The sequence below is a fragment of the Triturus cristatus genome, chromosome 8, assembly GCF_964204655.1.
Source record: "Triturus cristatus chromosome 8, aTriCri1.1, whole genome shotgun sequence".
NCBI classification, from domain to species: Eukaryota; Metazoa; Chordata; class Amphibia; order Caudata; family Salamandridae; genus Triturus; species Triturus cristatus.
In genome coordinates, this window is record NC_140591.1 from 89,743,461 (window position 1) to 89,761,876 (window position 18,416).

Here is an 18,416-nt window from a genome sequence, read left to right on the forward strand (position 1 = left end):
GGCCAATGCCAGACCGATTGGCTTTGTTAATGCTTGTTTTGTGATGGATGCACACAGATACACACACTCCTAGCACATCGACATTCACCTTTGCAGACAGAGCAGTAGTGTTTGTTCCTGACTGGGGCTGGCATGCATTGTTGGTAGAGTGAATGGGTCTTGTGTGTGAAATACTGTGTGTTGTATGTGATGACCTGCGAGTTGCTCTGGTCTTGTTATTTGGTGTTGTGAGTAAGTGTAATTTTGTTTGTCAGGGATGTAAGATTGAGAAGAGTTTAGCTTTATTGATTCACACCCCGAATGGGTCAGTCTCTGAGTTGGAACTGGGCCTTATCATCATGGCATAGTAGATCTCCCTGGTACCTGGCATCTAGGCAACTGTCTGAACTCTGTAAGGTGGGCGGTAAAATGGTGGAGCTTTACAGCTCTATGGATTGGAAGCTAAGAAGATAATGTTCTTTTATGCGTTGGGAGGGAACTGCCAGAGATTAGCAGTTAGCAGAGAGGTTGTCCTGGTCATTCAGCAGTTTTAGAAGTTGGAAATGATAGGCACAGGTTTTACCTTTGATCTCTGATTCCGGATGTTAGGATGAATGTGGAAGGATGTTCTAAATGAGAACAGTTTCTGAGACTCAGTTTCTGGAGTGCTTTTCGGTAATAAACCCACCTCTGCTTATAATTTGACCTTCTTTGCAATTTATAGTCTTTTCACACTTGCATCTGCAATTCTACAGTAGGCCTGGGGTTTGTTTTTGGAAGCTGGCCCTTGCTCATTTATTGCCTTATAATCAATGTAGAGCTACTTCTGATCAGGAAAAACTCATCTTGAACTACTAACAAATAATATAATTTTTAGGTCGAGCTACAGCGCATGCGCTGTCTGCAAGACCTGCTGTAATCAATAATCTAGACAGTATCAGACCACAGGAGGTAGCCCATAAACCACAGTGAGACTGGGGCGGTACATGATATCTAACAACAATGTCTCAATGTGGGATTCATTGGAAGGACAAGTTATTCCAAGGCAAACCGTATCATAGAGTATCGGAGGAATGAATCCATACAGGGAAGACACAGGGAGACCAAGAATGTAGGGAAGAATTATATTTTCAACACATGATGGACATATTACGCCATATGTACATATCATACAGGTGAGAAGCACTGCGTGACACTTAGTGGAAATGTAACCAACAAAATACTGTGCACAAGTGCTCATGGAATTTGTGACGGCGCAAGTGACACATAAAGTGGTATTTACAGCGGTGAAAGGGCGCAACAGAAAAAACAATGGTACATTAAATATGCCGGAGTTGGGGCATTTACACAATTAATGCAGGAATTTTCAAGGAACAATAGAGCAAATGCCCATGTTAAAAATGCGCCAAAAGTAACGCTGTTGGAGTCGACGGCGTTTCGGCCTGTAACATTCTAGGCCATCATCAGGACTGGTTACACATATTTTGGGCAGTGCTAAGGTAAAAGGAGAAACATATCTAAAAAAAGAACTCAATTTGAAATGGATCAAAGAAGGAAGAAAGGGAGAGCCGTGCAGCGGAGTGGTGACCACGGGCGACGGAAGGCGATCAAGCGTGAAGGACTACTGAGCGGCCTAGGGTGAGGGGGCAGCAAGGGGAGATAGACAGAAAGACAACTCAAGGAAGTGTCAGAAGGAGTGGCCGTTTGTGCATGGACACAGCGACGGAGCCGAGTGACTTACGCAAGCGAAGAGAGCGGTGGACGAATGCATGCGCGCAGTGCCCAAGAGATAGGCATCTGTACATGGTCGTGGCGATTAGTTCGGTGTGAGAGCGAACCTCGTGAGATGCCCTAATGAATGGCATCTTATGCATGGTCGAAACTGCGAATCAAAGTGACTAAAGTAGGTGACTGTGCACATCCATAGCGGTCCGGTGAAGTGAACGGATATAGCGGTGGGAAAGGTGGAAAAATGACTAAGACCGGCAGCGAGCAGACCACAGGCAATGTATACTAAAGCACCGTGAAGGGACGGAAGGGAAATGGCTTACTTGCACGGAAATGGTGGACAAAACTATCCAGCAGGTCAAGGCCTCGAGGAAAATGGGGGAGGTCCGTGAAGGTCTAGACTGGAAAAGGGGAGAAAGGAGAGGGTAAGGGAAAAGCCAGGTCCGAAAGGGACTGGAGAAAGGGGGACAGGGGCAGCACTTACTTGATCGAGGGCGGGGGACACAGTCAATGAAAAAGCTGGAAAAGGAAAAGAAGGGGTTAAAATTCGGGCCAGGTAGAGGAGCAAGGGAAGAGGGCCAAACGAGGGGAGAGAGTACTTACAATTGAAGGGCGAGTGAATCACCGGGAGGGAGTCCGTGGCTAGAAGGTGGCCGGCGTCAGTCCGGCGGTGAGTGATGTGCGAGGAGCCCGGGCGGAAGGTATAGAGACGGAGCTTCCGGGTCACGTGGCAATTGGACGAATCACAGGAGGGGTGAGAACGAGTAGAGTGCGTGCAAGTGGCAACGGAGTTGTGATTTGTTAGGAGGCGCGGAATAGGGAGCCATGGCAACTGAAATAACAACTAATGGTAAACAATGAATCACGGAGGTGGTACGGCGCGTGCATCGCTCGAACCGGGGAGGAGTGGAGAGCAAGAAAGAGGAGGGGAGGGGAAAAAAGGGGGGGGGAGAAAAAGGAAAGCAGGAATGCCAATGGTCAAAAACAAAGGGAGAAATTAAGGTTGCAGCTGTAGGAGATAAGGGCGTCTCATTTGTACAATGTCATCGTATCATTTAACAATAAGTAGACATACTTAATGTAACTGAAAAAAGGGACATAAATTATTTAAAGACAAATTGCAACCAAAGTCGACAATAGTACATATGTAAATTGGGGTAAAGGGCAAATAAATAAATTGTAGCAAGAGGAGGAAAGGAAGTAAAGAGGTAAAGGGGGGGAGGCAAAAAAAGGGGGGTAGGGGGGGAAAGGAGGAAGGTGAAAGGAAGGAAAAGAACAATAGTAGGTGGACCACCAAAAATTGGCATGCAACCAAAAATTGGTAAAGCTGGAGAACGTATCAGCTTGACAGATTAGGCAGTGGGCAGCAGAAGGTCATACTTATGCAAGGGTGGAATTCCATTCGTCAAGAGAATTCAAGCCCTGTTCAATGGTGTTGAAGCGAACAATCCAACGGCATTCACACCTATTCAGAAGTCTTTGAATGTCTCCGCCTCTTAATGGAGTGGATGGTTTGTCAATTACTAGCCAGGTGAAATCGGCTTCATTGTGATTTTTTTCTTTGAAGTGGGAGACCAAAGGGGCTGTTAGGACCCCACATCTAATGCGGCTACGATGCTGCAGGATGCAGTCCTTGACCATCTGGGTGGTTTGTCCGATGTAGAGTTTATTGCGGGGCATTTTATCAGGTAGATCACGTTTTGGGACCTGCAGTTGGTGAAGGAGTTCAGATCAACTTTCAAACCGTTGTGTTCAAAAGTTTTTGCGTTAGTCGTAGAGGAGCATGCTGCGCATCTTTGGCATCTGTAGTGGCCCCGCACCGGTGGTAGTTTCCATGAGTTTTGAATTGACTCTGATATGGCCGGTGTTGGTGGCCAGGTGATCGCATGTACCAGGTGGTCAGCTATGTTTTTGCCCCTGGGGTAAGAAAATAGAGGGGGTTCGTTGAAGATGGTGAGTGGAGCTAGAATGTTCCAGTTTGATTTGATGATCTTGGCTAGTTTGTTACTGGAGGGTGAGAAGGTAGACACAAATGGAATCCGGCTGTTCGATCTCTTCTCTTTGGGGGTAAGTAAAGTGTCGCGATGGTTATACCATGCTCGTTTCCGTGCCCTGTTAACCAGTTTTTTGGGGTAGCCACGGGCCACAAGTTTGGCAGTTAGCACTGCGGCCTCCTTGAAGAAGTCCCTGCGCCATTTGCAGTTGCGACAAATCCGCAAAAATTGTCCAAATGGGAGACCGTAGCGTAGACCACGCGGGTGGTGGCTAGAATAGAGCAGTAAGGTATTGCGCTCTGGGGTTTCCTGTATAATGAGGTACCAATTTTACCGTCTTCAACCCGTAGAGTGAGGTCCAGGAATGGGAGGTTATCTTCTTTCGGGTCCACTGTGAATTTGAGATGTTGTTGGCTATTGTGTAACCAGTCAGTGAACTGAGAGAGAGAAGTCTTGCCACCTGTCCAGATAAGCAGGATGTCGTCTATATAGCGACGCCAAAAGATGATGTTGTTTCTGAAAGGGTTAAGGTCGGTTAGGATCAATGTGCTCTCGAGGTGATGTACGTACAAGATGGCAAAATTTGGAGCGAAACATGCGCCCATGGAGACTCCTTTGATCTGTAAGTAGTAGGTGTCTTTATACAGAAAGTAGTTATTTTCCAGGGCAATTTCCAAGAGGGCCATCACGAAATCGGTAGGTATTCTTGAGGGGGAAGGTCGAGTGTTGAGGGTATTTCTTATGACTTCGAGACCTTCTCTGTGGGGTATATTGGTATAGAGGGATTCGATGTCCATACCCACCATCAAATTAGTACCAGGTACGAAAGGGGTATCTTCAATAAGGTTAATTAAATCCATGCTGTCTCGCACGAAAGTATCCGTCTTAGGTACGAATTCTTTAAGGATGCTATCAATGTATTTGCCAATGGGCTCCAGAATAGAGCCACATCCAGATACTATAGGCCTACCAGGAGGATTCTGTTGATTTTTATGTATCTTGGGTAAGACATAGAGTACTGGAGTGCGTGGATTGATTTTGTTAAGAAACAGGGCCTCCTTATCAGAGATGATATTATCCAATCTGGCTTGATCAGTCAGGGTACGAATTTTAGATCTTATACCCGGGAGAGGGTCAGAGGGAAGAGCACGGTAGTGTTCCATGTTGTTAAGTTGGCGAAGTACTTCCATGTCATATTTGGTTTGATCTTGTATGACAATACCTCCCCCTTTATCTGCGGGCTTGATGATTAAATCTTTGTTCTTGCTAAGGTGATGAAGGGCCTGTTTTTCTTCCAAGGATAGATTATAAGGAACAAATTCATGTTGTGATTGAATGTTCTTCATTTCAAGTAGAATCCTTCTCTCAAAGGTAAGAACTTCTGGGGGCATTAGTACTGATGGAGGGTTGAAGGTGGATGGTAAATGAAATGGGGAGCGTGTATTTAGTTCCCGTGAGGGTCTCTCCGAGAAGATCTGTTTCAATCTGATTCGTCTGAAGAATAATAATAGATTCTCCTGGATCTCGAAAAAATTACTTCTGTCTGTGGGTACGAACGATAATCCTTTACTGAGGAGGTTGGTTTCATATGGCGTAAGATTATACTGAGAGAGGTTGAAAATGGGGAGTGTCATTGAAGAGTCGATTGCGTTTAGTTCGGTCCCCATTGGTAGAACTTTCTTCTGGTCTGGCTCCTGTATGGATTCATTCCTCCGATACTCTATGATACGGTTCGCCTTGGAATAACTTGTCCTTCCAAGTAATCAATAATCTGACATTTTACCCCTTGCTACTTACCATTGGTTCACTCCACTGTCCTTCTTTGCTGTCTCCTTATTCGTTGTCTTTACCGATACGTCACTTGCCTTCAAGGCTGAGGGGCACCGATAAAGTACACTCTACTTGCACTTTGGGTCTTCAGCTGCTGCGTTGGAGAAGTCTTTTATTTAACATTTTTTAACTTTACGTTACGCCGCTCTCCCTTTCCACTGCCTATTCCTTCTCTTACAGCAAGGAGCCCACTTTACTGTTATCAACACGGGTGCCCTGCTTTATGCTGCAGCACGGCTCCTGCTTTCATATTATCAACTTGGTGCCACACTTTATTAAATCTCAGCGCCCATAATGATAATATGAAAGCAGGCGCCATGCTGCAGCATTAAGTTTCATAAAGTTTATACTTCGCATGCTTTCATGTTATCAACACGGGCTCCAGGATTTAATAGAGCGCGGCATCTGTACTGATAATACGAAAGCGGGCACCAGTGCTGAAGTATAAACTTTATGCTGCAGCATGGCGCCTACTTTCATATTATCAACACGGACGCCCTGCTCTATGCTGCAGCACTGCTCCTGCTTTCATATTATCAACTTGGTACCTCATTTTAATAAAGTGCGGCACCTGTGTTAATACGAAAGCGGGCGCCTTGCTGATGTATAAACTTTATGAAACTTTATGCTGCAGCACGGCGCCTATCTGCAATGCAATAGGTCTCGCATTTACACGAGTTTGAGCTATTGGCATTCTAAATGACAATGTGTTAGAAATGGGGGTCCCTAGTTGGCAGAGGTAAGTCCCTTTGTCCAAATAGGGACCCTTGCTTCTAGTCAGGGTAAGGGGGATACACACTTTAGATAACCCCTGCTCACCCCCTTGGTAGCTTGGCACGAGCAGACAGGCTTATCCCAAAGGCAATGTGTAAAGTATTTTTACCAACACTCACAGTAACACAGTGATAACACCACAAATGGACACCACACCGGTTTAGAAAACTAAAATATCTTTATTTATACTTACCAAAGACCAAAACGACAAAAATTCAACATGCACCATTAAAAATACGACTTTCAAAAGGTTTTAGCAGCTGTGTCCATAGAAAACTATGGAGGCGTGATTTCTTGCAAATTGCGACAAAATTCACCAAGCCAAACAGCCGCAGCGATGGGAAGCGTTGAAAAACACAGAGATGCGTAGACTCCTGAGACCTACGTGAATGCGATGCGACAGTTCCACTGGACACAGGGGAGCGGTGCGTCGGGCCCGTCTGTAGGGGAAAGTGATGCATCGATTCTGAGAATACTTCGATTCGTGGGTGATGCTTTGGGGAAAACTTGCCGCACAGGGATGATGCGTGGATATCCGGGATGCGTCGGCGAATGATGCGGGGGCGGCGAGCGGCGCTGCATCCACTTTTTTAGTCACGAACCCTCGATGCGTCGATTCTTGCCGCAGCGACAGGCGCTGCATCAGTTTCAGCAGCGGCGATGCGGGGAGATTCTTCACGCACCACGGTGTTGCGTCAGAAAAACTGTCGCAAGAAGAGCGGTGCGTCGATTTCCTTGTTGCTGCGTTGCTTTTCCAGCTCCTAACAGCAGAAACAACCTCCAGAGGCTCAGGTGAGTCACAGGCACCCCTTGGCAGGTCAGAACTCCCAGCAAGGACGTTCAGGGGAGTTGGGGGTGAAGTCTTTGAGCTCCTGAGACTTCTAAACAGGAGCAAGCTCTACTCAAGCCCTTGGAGACTTTCCTCAAGCAGGGGACACAGCACACAGCAAATTCCTTCTCATTTCCTTGGCAGAAAATAGCAACTGCAGGCCAACCCCAGACACACAGCAAGGGCAGCACTTCTCCTCAGTTTCTCCAGCTCTTCTCCTTGGCAAAGGTTCCTCTTTATTCCAGAAGTAGTCTAAAGTTCAGGGGTTTTAGGTCTAATACTTATACCCCTCAATGTCTTTGTTCTCTTTGTGCAAGGGTCTCTGAGCCCACTCCAAACCAGTTCTGTCCTCTCTGGTGCAGGAGGTGGAAACAGCATTGTGTAAGGCAGACAGGCCCTAATCAGGTGCAAGGGAAATCTCCTCCCATCACTCTAAATGTAGACCAGGCCTATTCAGGTGCCAGTGAGAACTCCCCCCCCTAATCTGAATGCAACCCAGGTCTATTCAGCCCAGCCCTGACTCATTCAGGAAAGGCAGGATACACATCAACACTTCCCCACGCCCGGTGGCTGTCTGCACCTCCCAAGTCCCTGTCACTCCAAAACCAGACAGTCAATACACATACAGGCAGAGGCACACAGATTAGTTAAACAAGAAAATGCCTACTTTCTAAAAGTGGCATTTTCAAACACACAATTTAAAACCATCTTTAGTAAAAGATGTGTTATTAAATTCTGAGTTCAGAGAGCCTAAACTTTATTTTTCCATCTTATCCCTATGGAAGATATGTTTGTTACAAAGCATTCCCCAGTCTGTCCTATGCGGCAAGATAGCCTTTCAATAGTGAAAAACTAAATTGGCTGTATTTCACTATCAGGACATGTCACACACACCAGTACATGTCCTACCTTTCACATGCACTGCACCCTGCCCACAGGGTTACCTAGGGCCTACCTTAGGGGTGACTGACATGTAAGAAAACGGAAGTTTAGGGCCTGGCAAGTGGATGCACTTGCAAAGTCGACATGGCAGTCAACAACTGCGCACAGACACTGCAGTGGCAGGTCTGAGTTACCGTTTCAGAACTACTCATGTGGGTGGCACAATCAGTGCTGCAGGCCCACTAGTAGTATTTGATTTACCAGCCCCTGTACACTCAGTACACTTTACTAGGGACAGACAAGTAAATCAAAAATGCCAATCAGGGAGAACCAATCATGTTCACAATTTACACAGAAAGCATATGCACTTTAACACTGATTAGCAGTGGTAAAGTGCCCAGAGTCCTAAAACCAACAACAACAGGTCAGGAAAAAATAGAAGGAAGAAGCAAAAAGTTTGGGGATCACCCTGCAAAATGGGCCAAGTTCAACACAATGCCTTTTATTTATGTTTTGCTTTTTAAAACATAAATAAAAGGCATTTTAATTTACATTGCCAATAGCTTAAACTCTCACAAATGCGAGACCTATTGCATTCCAAATGCTTGTTACTGTAGTGGCCACTTTAGACTAGTGGCCATCTCATACAGAATTACCAGTGGAGACCACCACTAGCGGATCAGTAACAGGGTTTTCCAGCACCAATGCCATACAAAGTTACCATTAGCAATGTAAAATTCCTCTACAGGAATAATGAATCAACAGCAATGGTAGCAATTGGCCGCTGGCACCACCAAATAACACCAATCTCCACAACTCAACATGAACTATCAGCTTTAAATATATTTTTGTAACTGCAGCAATCTCGTCTCCAACACCAGCGTATCTGTTTTAAAAAAATATACACATTTTACTATCTAATACATACTTTTCATTTTTTGTTAACATATATAATTTTCCCAAACAAAACCTTTCAGAAAAGAGTATATTTTTGCTTCAAAACACATTTCATATTTAGTAAGTACACATTTTATTCCAAACATAATCGTATAATTTTCATGTATTCACGTGTATTGAAAAATTTCTACCTCAGATGCCTATGAAGGATGCTACATTATCCCAAGGATGGCCACTATTATGTCAATGATGAATCCATAATGCGTAGAACCACTCAATATCTCAAAGATGGCTACCATTATGTCAGAGTGATTATTGTCTAAGACTAGATATCATAATGCCACACCAGCCAATAATAAGCCATAGGTGGTTGTGATTTGACCAGGGATACCCATAGCATGCTAAGAATGGACACCATTATTGTAGATCAAACCACACTGCCAAAGATGCTTACAATAAGTCAGAATAGACACCATTAATCAAGAAGTGCCCATCATTTTTAGTTATGTTGATTTGCATAGTGCACTAATCACCCAGAGGGTATCCAGGTGCTTGGGTAAGGTGTGTGGTCCCAAGGTGCTTATATGAAGAGCCAGGTATTTAGCTTCTAGTGAAACTCGAAAAGTGAGGAGCAGGCTCTGATGTGTTGAGGGAGGTCGTTCCATGTCTTGGGTACAATGCAGGAGAATAAGCGACCTCCAGTTTTGCTTTTGCAGATGCAGCGAGTGTGTGGGAGTGAGAGTGAGGCAGAGCGTAGGTGTCTGGTGGATTGGTGAAAATGTATGCAGCTGTTCAGGTATTCTGGTCCTGTGTTGTGTAGGGCTTTGTTTGGGTATGTGTTAGAAGTTTGAATTGGCTGCGCTTGTGAATGGGGAGCCAGTGAAGCTTCCTGAGGTGCGGTGTGATGTGGGTGTGGCATGGGACGTCGAGTATGAGTCTTGCAACTGCGTTCTGTATGGTCTGGAGTCTGTGTAGAGTTGTTTGGAGATTCCGGGATGTAGAGTGTTGCCGTAGCCCAGCTTTCTGGTGATACGTGGTTGCATGATTGTCCGTCTGGTGTTCCGAGGCAACCATTTGAAGATCTGTTGCAGCATGTGGAGGATGTAAAAGCAGGAAGTGCAAACTGTGTTGACATTATGCCAAAGGAAACCACAGTTAAGACATGGTTGATCACAATTAGGCCAAAGATGTTAGAAATAGGTTTTGGAGGGTCACCTCTATACCGGGACCATCATAATTCAAGCAGCAGCCACTAATTTGCCCAGAATTATCACAATTGTTTAAGAGATGACTCCGGTGGTCTCAGTGGTCAGGGAAAGGTAGTCTTTGTTGGAGAAATGTTGTGTTCCCCATGTGTAATACCCATTAGCAGAATTCACTTTGGATAATACAAGCAAGAGAGTAGCCTTACTGTGATGAGGAAAGCCTGGAAGTAGAATTTGCATATCAGGGTTCTAAGCGTGTAGATGGAAGACATAATACTTGGTTCACCATTGGTGCTACAGGGATCTCTGGTTCCATAATGCCTCATAGGTTTTTGACCTTTCCAGTGTGGGAGGTACTCCAAGTTCTATAAACCAGAGAGCATTTGGCAATGTGGTAGTCCATCTTACACAGGTTCGGATTTCAATTTTTGAAGTGTTGAGTTTTAAGTTAGAGATTATCCACTATTGCTATACTTGAACGAGTGGTACAGTTCTCAGGGTCTGGGGCTTTCCATCTTCAGGATTTGGGCATTGCCAGCGTAGTTATAGCAGTAAACGTTGTTCGATTTTGTCTGGTAAAGGATTCAGATCGGTGATTAATAGCAGAGAAGATAGTAGGACATAGTGGTGCATCTTCTTCTGTGTTAAACACTGCTGATTGGTAAGGTACATGCAGCCTCTTGTTTCTTTGTGGTGTGAATTCTTTCAATGCGCATTGAAGAGAAAGATAGTGAGCAGTATTAAAAGCTTATGAAACGTCCAGTAAGAGGACGGCTGCTCTCCCAATCTGGTAAAGTGTGGAGTTGAGTTCATCACATATAGAGATCAGTGAAGACACTGTGCCATGACCAAGAGTAAAACCAAGGAATTGTCCAGTCTGGCATTCGATGGGCCATTCCTGATCCCATTCTGGTAAGTGTGGATTTGAGATCATGACACGTAGAGTTCGGTGAAGACGTCATGCCACGACCAAGTGGAAAACTAAGGAACTGTCCTTTGGCAATCAGTCAGAAGTTCGATGGGTCATTCCTGTTGAGTCCTTGCATATTCAGCAGTGATTTTTATGTAAGTAGTCTTAAGGGCATTTGTAATGGTGTTAACTAGAATGGAACAGTTCAGGATGGTCCTCACTGGCACAGCTCTTAACCTTGGATGTCCTTGAGAACAGCAAGCAGAGGTGGCTGGAGAGCTGACTCATTCACAAAATTTCGTTGCTGCAAGAGAACTAACATAGCAGAAATATATGACTGTTTTGGTGCCTCTGTCGTTATTGGAAGCACCAAGGTGCACCTTTGTGCCTAGATAGGGTTTCATGGCACCTGCCTTTGTGATAAAGGGCGCTGCGAGTGTATTGCAGATACCTTGGGAAGGGGAGTGTCCGCAGAAGAGGCCTTTTTTGTTCTAGAATTCAGAGATTAACTTGTGGCGCTACTTGGATTGGTATGCAGAGTCAGAGATTCGACTCATGAGGTACATTCTCTTAGACTTTCTGATGACTGCCATGTAGGCCATATCTTGTTTGCTTCTTTAGGCCATTTCCTCCGTCATCTTTGAAGTGATTTGTTCACTACGAATCTGACTGTCTTTAGTTCTAGTGAACCAGCCAAGGGTGTGCTGTATTTGTTACCCTTCACTGGTTTGGATTAAATCAGTACGTCAAGGGAAATTTCAAGGCATTTGGCAAATGCTTCCAATGAAGTACCAAATTATGAAGGCATGGATCCTTGAGGATGGCATCTACTTTCTTGAAGCATTCCTTCTTTCTGGGTCTCACTTGCATTTTGATGATTGGGTTTGAGTGAGGCTAATGTCTCGGAGGTTAGGGGGAGGAAGACATGGTGGTCGCTCAAGTGGTTTGAAGGGTTCTGATGATTCTTGTAGTAGTGGGGGAAGTAAAGACATTAATTATGTCCAGCGGTGTATGTCGGCCCAGTTACCATCTGATGCAGGCTGAATATTTTGAGATTAAAAAGCAGGACTTTGTCTTTGCGGCTGCAGTGTATGGTCTTCCGAGATGATAGTCAATATTGAGTCTAACCAGATGTCTGCAAAGACCTGGCTAAAGGTGGTGGTCTGTGCGTCATTAGGGCGATGAATAATGCACAGTGTATTAAAGGACATTGTTTCAATCTCTCTTTTTCATTATTTACTTTTTCTTTCTTTCTTCAATTTTACTTTGTTCTCTTTTATTTGAGGTTTGTCCTCAAGCCGTGCTTTTCATGTACTATGATGTAAATGATAAAAAAGCTTCTCACATTTCCAGAGTTTCCCTTCAACAGTTGTTGACCAGTTCATAGTGAGTTGCCTCATATAAACATATGAGTGCTACTACTATACTTTATTTATACTATTGGCTATGAGGACATGATATGCTTCTGCGTTCTCTTCTTTGGTCATTCCTGGAAGTGATTCAGGGCACAGTGGCTGAATGATTACTGTAATTCCTGGAGAAGTAGTTGAAACCTTCTGGGAATCTGCCATCACCATGGTTGAGCAGTGTGCTGCTCTGGTGTTTTGTGGGAACAGTGTGTTGTCTGCTTCCACTGCCCGAAGGAGCTAGCCTCGTCATGTGCAGCATGAGTAGGCTGCGACTGCACCTGCATTGTCAGATAAGCTCTAAATCAGAGAATTATTGGATGAAATGAATGAACTTTAGACCGTGGAAGTGCATAAAGGTACTCAGCTCTGTGCTGAGCCAGTACAGCTGCTCACGATACATCCCTAGACCCGAAGCCTCGATTTAGGACCATCCGCTCGTTCCTATCATTCTTCACTATTGACTTGATTGAGTACCCCGCAGGGCAAGCCTTAATTTGTAGAGGGTATATTTGATCTATTTCTTCTTCTGTTGGGTGATACAGCTGCAAAGCACTGGCTCTCAGACCAAATTTACGAAGGAGAGATCATTTTGGTATTTCCAGAGTCCACAGTAAGTATCACGCAAGGTACATTTAAGTAATTAGGGCTATGATTTGAACACATACAAGTTCCATATGATAACCTTTCAGAAACGTGCATAGCAAGAAACAAAAGCAGAAGTGGAGATTTTAGTTCTAAGTATAATCATTTATATCACATGAGACATCTGTGCACGCCTACTGTCACACATATCGGTCATTAAGCGTTTTCTTGTTAATTGAGTGGTGAGGTCACATATTGTAATTTAGGGGTTTGCAACACAAATTGTGACATGCAGACAAAATATTTGCACAACGTTATTCACAGTGTTCAATGCATATGCCAACTGTGTGTTCTGGACCTTTAGTTTCCTCAGTCCATTGATTATTGTTTTGTGTTTTTATGAACTCTATTAATATTCTTAAATTGCATTTTTGTATTATTATTGCATTTTCATCATTTTCACCATTATATTGTTCCCCCTGCAATTCGACGCCCTCCTTAATTCTTGCAATATACAAGGGGCGTGTTTATGGTGCAGAAGGAAGAATGTATGTCATACTTGAAGATACTGATGCAGGTGAAATGGCCATTGATGGGCATGGCCACACCTTGTTACACTGTCTTGGATTAAAGGAACCGACAGTATTTTGCACTTACCGTTGACTGTTCCAGAACAAAGTGGTATTAACGAATGTGAAGATGCGTTACTAGGATGAGAAAGATATTTTAAGTACAGGCCTGCATAGCCTTACAAAGGGATAGGTTTTATACTCCTGTGCAAAGAGCAGGGAAAACATTTGATAACTTTGTAATTGGATTAAAAGCCTCTCCTGTCGAGTAATTTTGGAAATATATCTGACAAGACCATTAGAAAGAAAACTATAGTGAATACTAAGAGCATAAAATCTGAGTGAGTCTGGGACATTAGTGTCTCTACCCTCCAGGAAGCCATAACTACCGCTAAAGACATTGAACCGTCTTAGATAAGGATTAGATCAGTTCACGAAGAGAAACGTGCTGTGCAGGGATAATAACTGAGCAGGATTATCCCAGAGCTAGGAAGAGCTGAGAAAGCACTTGTCTGTTGTAAATGTGGAAGTTGTAGCCACCTGGCTACACAGATCTCACAAGGGCTCCTCTTACTCTGGCGATGCTAGTATCTGCTGGTTGGTGGAAAGGACTCTTTACCCTTGTTCTTACAACATACAGCATAGTGAAGAAGGAAATGCTGGCCCGCTACTTATAACCTGGGATGGGAGTTGCAGAATGAGTGTGTGTCGGACAATTCCTCTTCCTCCATAGGCATACAGTTCCTATCTTGTGATGCTACAGTGCGTAACTTGCTATCGTCTTCCTCCACAGGTACCCATGTTGTCGCAGGAAACCTGCTACCGAATGCTACGATTGTGCCAAATATCACTGGTGCTGAGGAAGCTGAATCGAGGGACCCCATGACTTGGGAGCCGTTTATAATTCAAGAACCAAGCAAGGAGAAAGCCAGAGTGGGTGAGACAATAGTCCTGGGCTGCCAGTTCTTCAGCCCAAAGGGCTCATCTCTCCATGACTTGACTGTTGACTGGTACAGAGAAGATGGGAAGCACACCCTGCATTTCATGGAGAATAACAAGACTCTTGTGGCTAACTATTCCAGAGCCTTCGTCAGTGGGGACATGTCCGCAGGGGTGGCCTCCCTGACCATCCTCAACGTGACTACGGATGATCATGGCATATATTACTGCCAGGTGACACTTCCCAGTGGGTTGAAGGTAAAGGGAGAAGGTGTGAAGGTCAGGATCCGAGCCACACACGGTGAGATACTTCGAATTTATTACTTTTTTTCATTGGTTGCGAAGTACCTGGTTTTGGGAAATCTATGTGTAAATAAACGTAACTTACATCCATTTCCAACAGGACAAAGTCTGTTTTAACCCCATTTGAAAGAAACAACACATGCTAAATGTTATAGGGTGACATCTGTGCAGTTCTCCTTGCTAACTATGTTAATATTTTTAAATTGTTTACCTGGTTTTGCCAATGCTTTTTATGGCTAGATGTATGACCAGAAGATGCTGGATACCCAATGCAAACTTGAGGATTTCCTGTGCAACAAAAAGATTAATAATAAAGTCGTGTCTGTAGCTGAGCACAGACTACCTCGAGTTGAAACTCAGTTGAAGGACAACTATCACTGAAAGGTCTTAATGAACAGGGGTGTTTGCGTTGATTTTGGCAGTTTTAATGAAGCACCAACTTCTTGGGGGGCATATTATCGAGACAGGCGATAAAATTATCGCCTCTTTAGCGGCAGAAAGCTGCCTCTAAAACGGCGATAATGGGCTTGATAATATGCTCTATGGAATTCCAATTGAAGCCCATGTTAGATGTCCTTCACATCTTGTTGCAGGGATTCTGCTTATGCGCAGAACTATGCGCAGGAACCCAGGCCCTCAGTGAATTGCGGTGTACCAAAAACTCACCTCAGAACCCCGAACCCCCTATCCGGCCAGCATCAGTGTCCCATTCGTTATCCGAGGTTTAGCTCGGCGGTCCCAATGTATAGACAACCCAGAACAAGCGACTTAGTATATTTCTCAGGAATGGTGGGAATCAGAAACACCTTTTCGTAATTATTCTCGTACCAGTCCACAACAGAATAAACAGAGACACGGGAAAAGTTTAAAGAGTTTATTTTATAAACCTCATGTCCTAATATGCAGCAGTTTGGCTAACATTAGCAGACAAACGATTAAAATCAAAACCATCAGCATAGTTACAATACCATAGAAAATGAAAGGAGCAATCATACTAAAATGAAAGTGGCTCTAGGCCACCTTCCTTTCTCTAACACACTAATAGTATTATTAGACTAATGAAAGGTCTCTAGGCTTGAATGGGGAACCCCATACCGTATAGATCAGCTCAGAGAGTTCACATCACAGGATCAGCTATGCTCTGCTCCTAGGAACGCTCTTCTTCAGAATGTGTTGAAAACATGTAACACTGCAATATTAAAAGCATTCGACTTTCAGGTATTTGCAGCTGCGTGCATGTTATGGCTAAACTAGTGGGTCGATCAACCTGAACTCAACAACATGCACCGTCTAGCGATCCAGACTGTTTCTGTTACACTGTGTACAGACCAAGGTCGCTATTCACTGTTCAAGATGTTAACAACAGACAGTTCTCATGTGAAGCAAAGTCGAGTAAGCATTTCTCACTTCTAATAACATGTGACTACAGTGTCGTGTGCAAAAGCAGCAAAAGCGGCAAAATGGCTTTCTAACATTTAACGCGGTTATGCTAACTTAGCGTTGGTCATAGGTAGATAACGATCATCACTACAATCTAACATGGGCTTCAACTGGAATTCCATAGAGCATATTATCAAGCCCATTATCGCCGTTTTAGCGGCAGTTTTCTGCCACTAAAGCGGCGATAATTTTACCGCCGGTCTTGATAATATGCCCCTATGTTTGGTAGATTACTAGCCATTAGACATCTCGGTTCACTGACAGAATATCAATGTAAAAAATATAGAAGAAAAAAATATAGAATGTAAAAAGATCGACTACCTATATTTAAACAGGTAAGCACAAAAATATCAACAACAATAATCGATGTGTAAAATATAGTTGTACAAAATATCGATTTATATATATATAAAATAAAATAATAAATATTAAATATGTTAAATAATAAAATTAATATTAAAAAATAAGGTAGACTTAGGGTCCGATTCCGATCTGGGTCGGAAGGGCACCGAACGTGATCCGACCAGAAAAACTATGAGCCGTACGCGAGTTTTCTGGCCGACTCGTACAGCTGTACGAGCGAGCAAGTACGATGCGAGCTACATGAATTCACAGACTGAGTCGTTTCCGGGTCCGAACCGCTCCGTACATCTCGGTCATAAGCTAACCGTGGCGTGCAATGGATGCGATTCATGACCGAGCCAGTAGGATGCACGCGTCGGACAGCCTGTGTGAGCTGGAGTGTCCGGCTCGCAAGTCGTCCGGGTGGTTGCCTTTGGGGGTCCGTGTCGGACCACCTGTCACCCGCAGCCCTACGACTCGGGCACAGGGGGAGAGCCATGTACGGTGCGGATGGCACCGACACGTACCCACTGTAGGGGGCGCACTTGTCCACGACGTATCCATTCAGTCAATGGGAGCCCATGTATGTGTCGTACGGCCGGCTCCCATTGACTTCTATGGCCGCATCGTACTCGCTCGGTCGGACTGCAGGACTCTAGCTCGGTCGGAAAACACTCCGGATCCGGCTCGCTCGGAGTGCTTTCCGACCCGGATCGGCATCGGCCCCATAGTTAATAATATACATATTTACTTTAAAAACAATTAATAAACTATTAATTTTTATTTATTTGATCATTTAAAAATCAATTTACAAATATATATATATGTACAATAATATAAAATCGAATTAAAAAAAACACATTCTATTATAAATTAAAACATTAAACTATTTAAAATTCTTCAAACTTAAATTTCCCACTCCAGTCAGTGCAACAGTAGGGGAAGTGTAGGATAGCGGAGGGGTAAAAATTACTGTTTCCACTACAGTGAGTGCCACAGTAGGGAAAGTGTTGGATAGCGGAGGGGTAAAAATGACTATACCCACTCCAGTGAGTGCAACAGTAGAGAAAGTGTTGGATAGCAGAGGGGTAAAAATTACTATTCCCCTCCAGTCAGTGCAACAGTACGGAAAGCGTTGGCTAGCGAAGGGGTACAAATTGCTATTCCCACTTCAGTGAGTGCAACAGTAGGGAAAGTGTTGGATAACGGTGGGATAATAATTAATATTCTCACTCCAGTCAGTTCAAAATTAAAAACAAACAAAATATCAACAACAAAAATATTTTTTAAAACTAAATAAATTAAAAAATATATAAATATGGTAAAAATGTAAATACAATTATATTTGATATTAAAATGTTTTAAAAAAACATATTACAATGTTAACTACGTATGACAAATACCTACAAATATTAAATTAAATAAAAAATAATTTTAAAACAAATAAGTACTTCCTTAATTAACGTAATTAATTACCAGATAAAGAAATATTATTATTTAAAAACAAATTAAAACTCATAAAAATGAATTACCTTCCCACACTTTACCCCTATGATCCCCGCAACCCAGAGCTAAAATTAAAATGTATAAAAATTATTTACACAATTAAAACTTATTTTCAATTAAAAAACTAATTATATTTAACATCAATTATAAAGTAACTAAAATTAATTTACTCCCCACACTGTACCCCTATAAAAGTAAAACCAACACACACAAAAATAAAAAATACCCTTATTAAAAAAATTATCAACCAATTATTGATTAAACATAAATTACTTCCCACCCTTTACCCCTAGAAACA

The 18,416-nt window shown here is 43.4% G+C and overlaps 1 protein-coding gene across 2 annotated transcripts in view; it reads left to right on the plus strand.

Moving 5' to 3' along the window:
• LOC146801398 (uncharacterized) overlaps positions 1 to 18,416 on the plus strand; it is a 459,470-nt gene that overhangs the window by 116,724 nt on the left and 324,330 nt on the right. For both annotated transcript variants that reach the window (XM_085621079.1, XM_085621080.1), the window contains exon 2: positions 14,382 to 14,828. In XM_085621079.1, the coding sequence (XP_085477205.1) occupies positions 14,382 to 14,828 (447 nt within the window). The remainder of the gene's footprint in view (positions 1 to 14,381; positions 14,829 to 18,416) is intronic.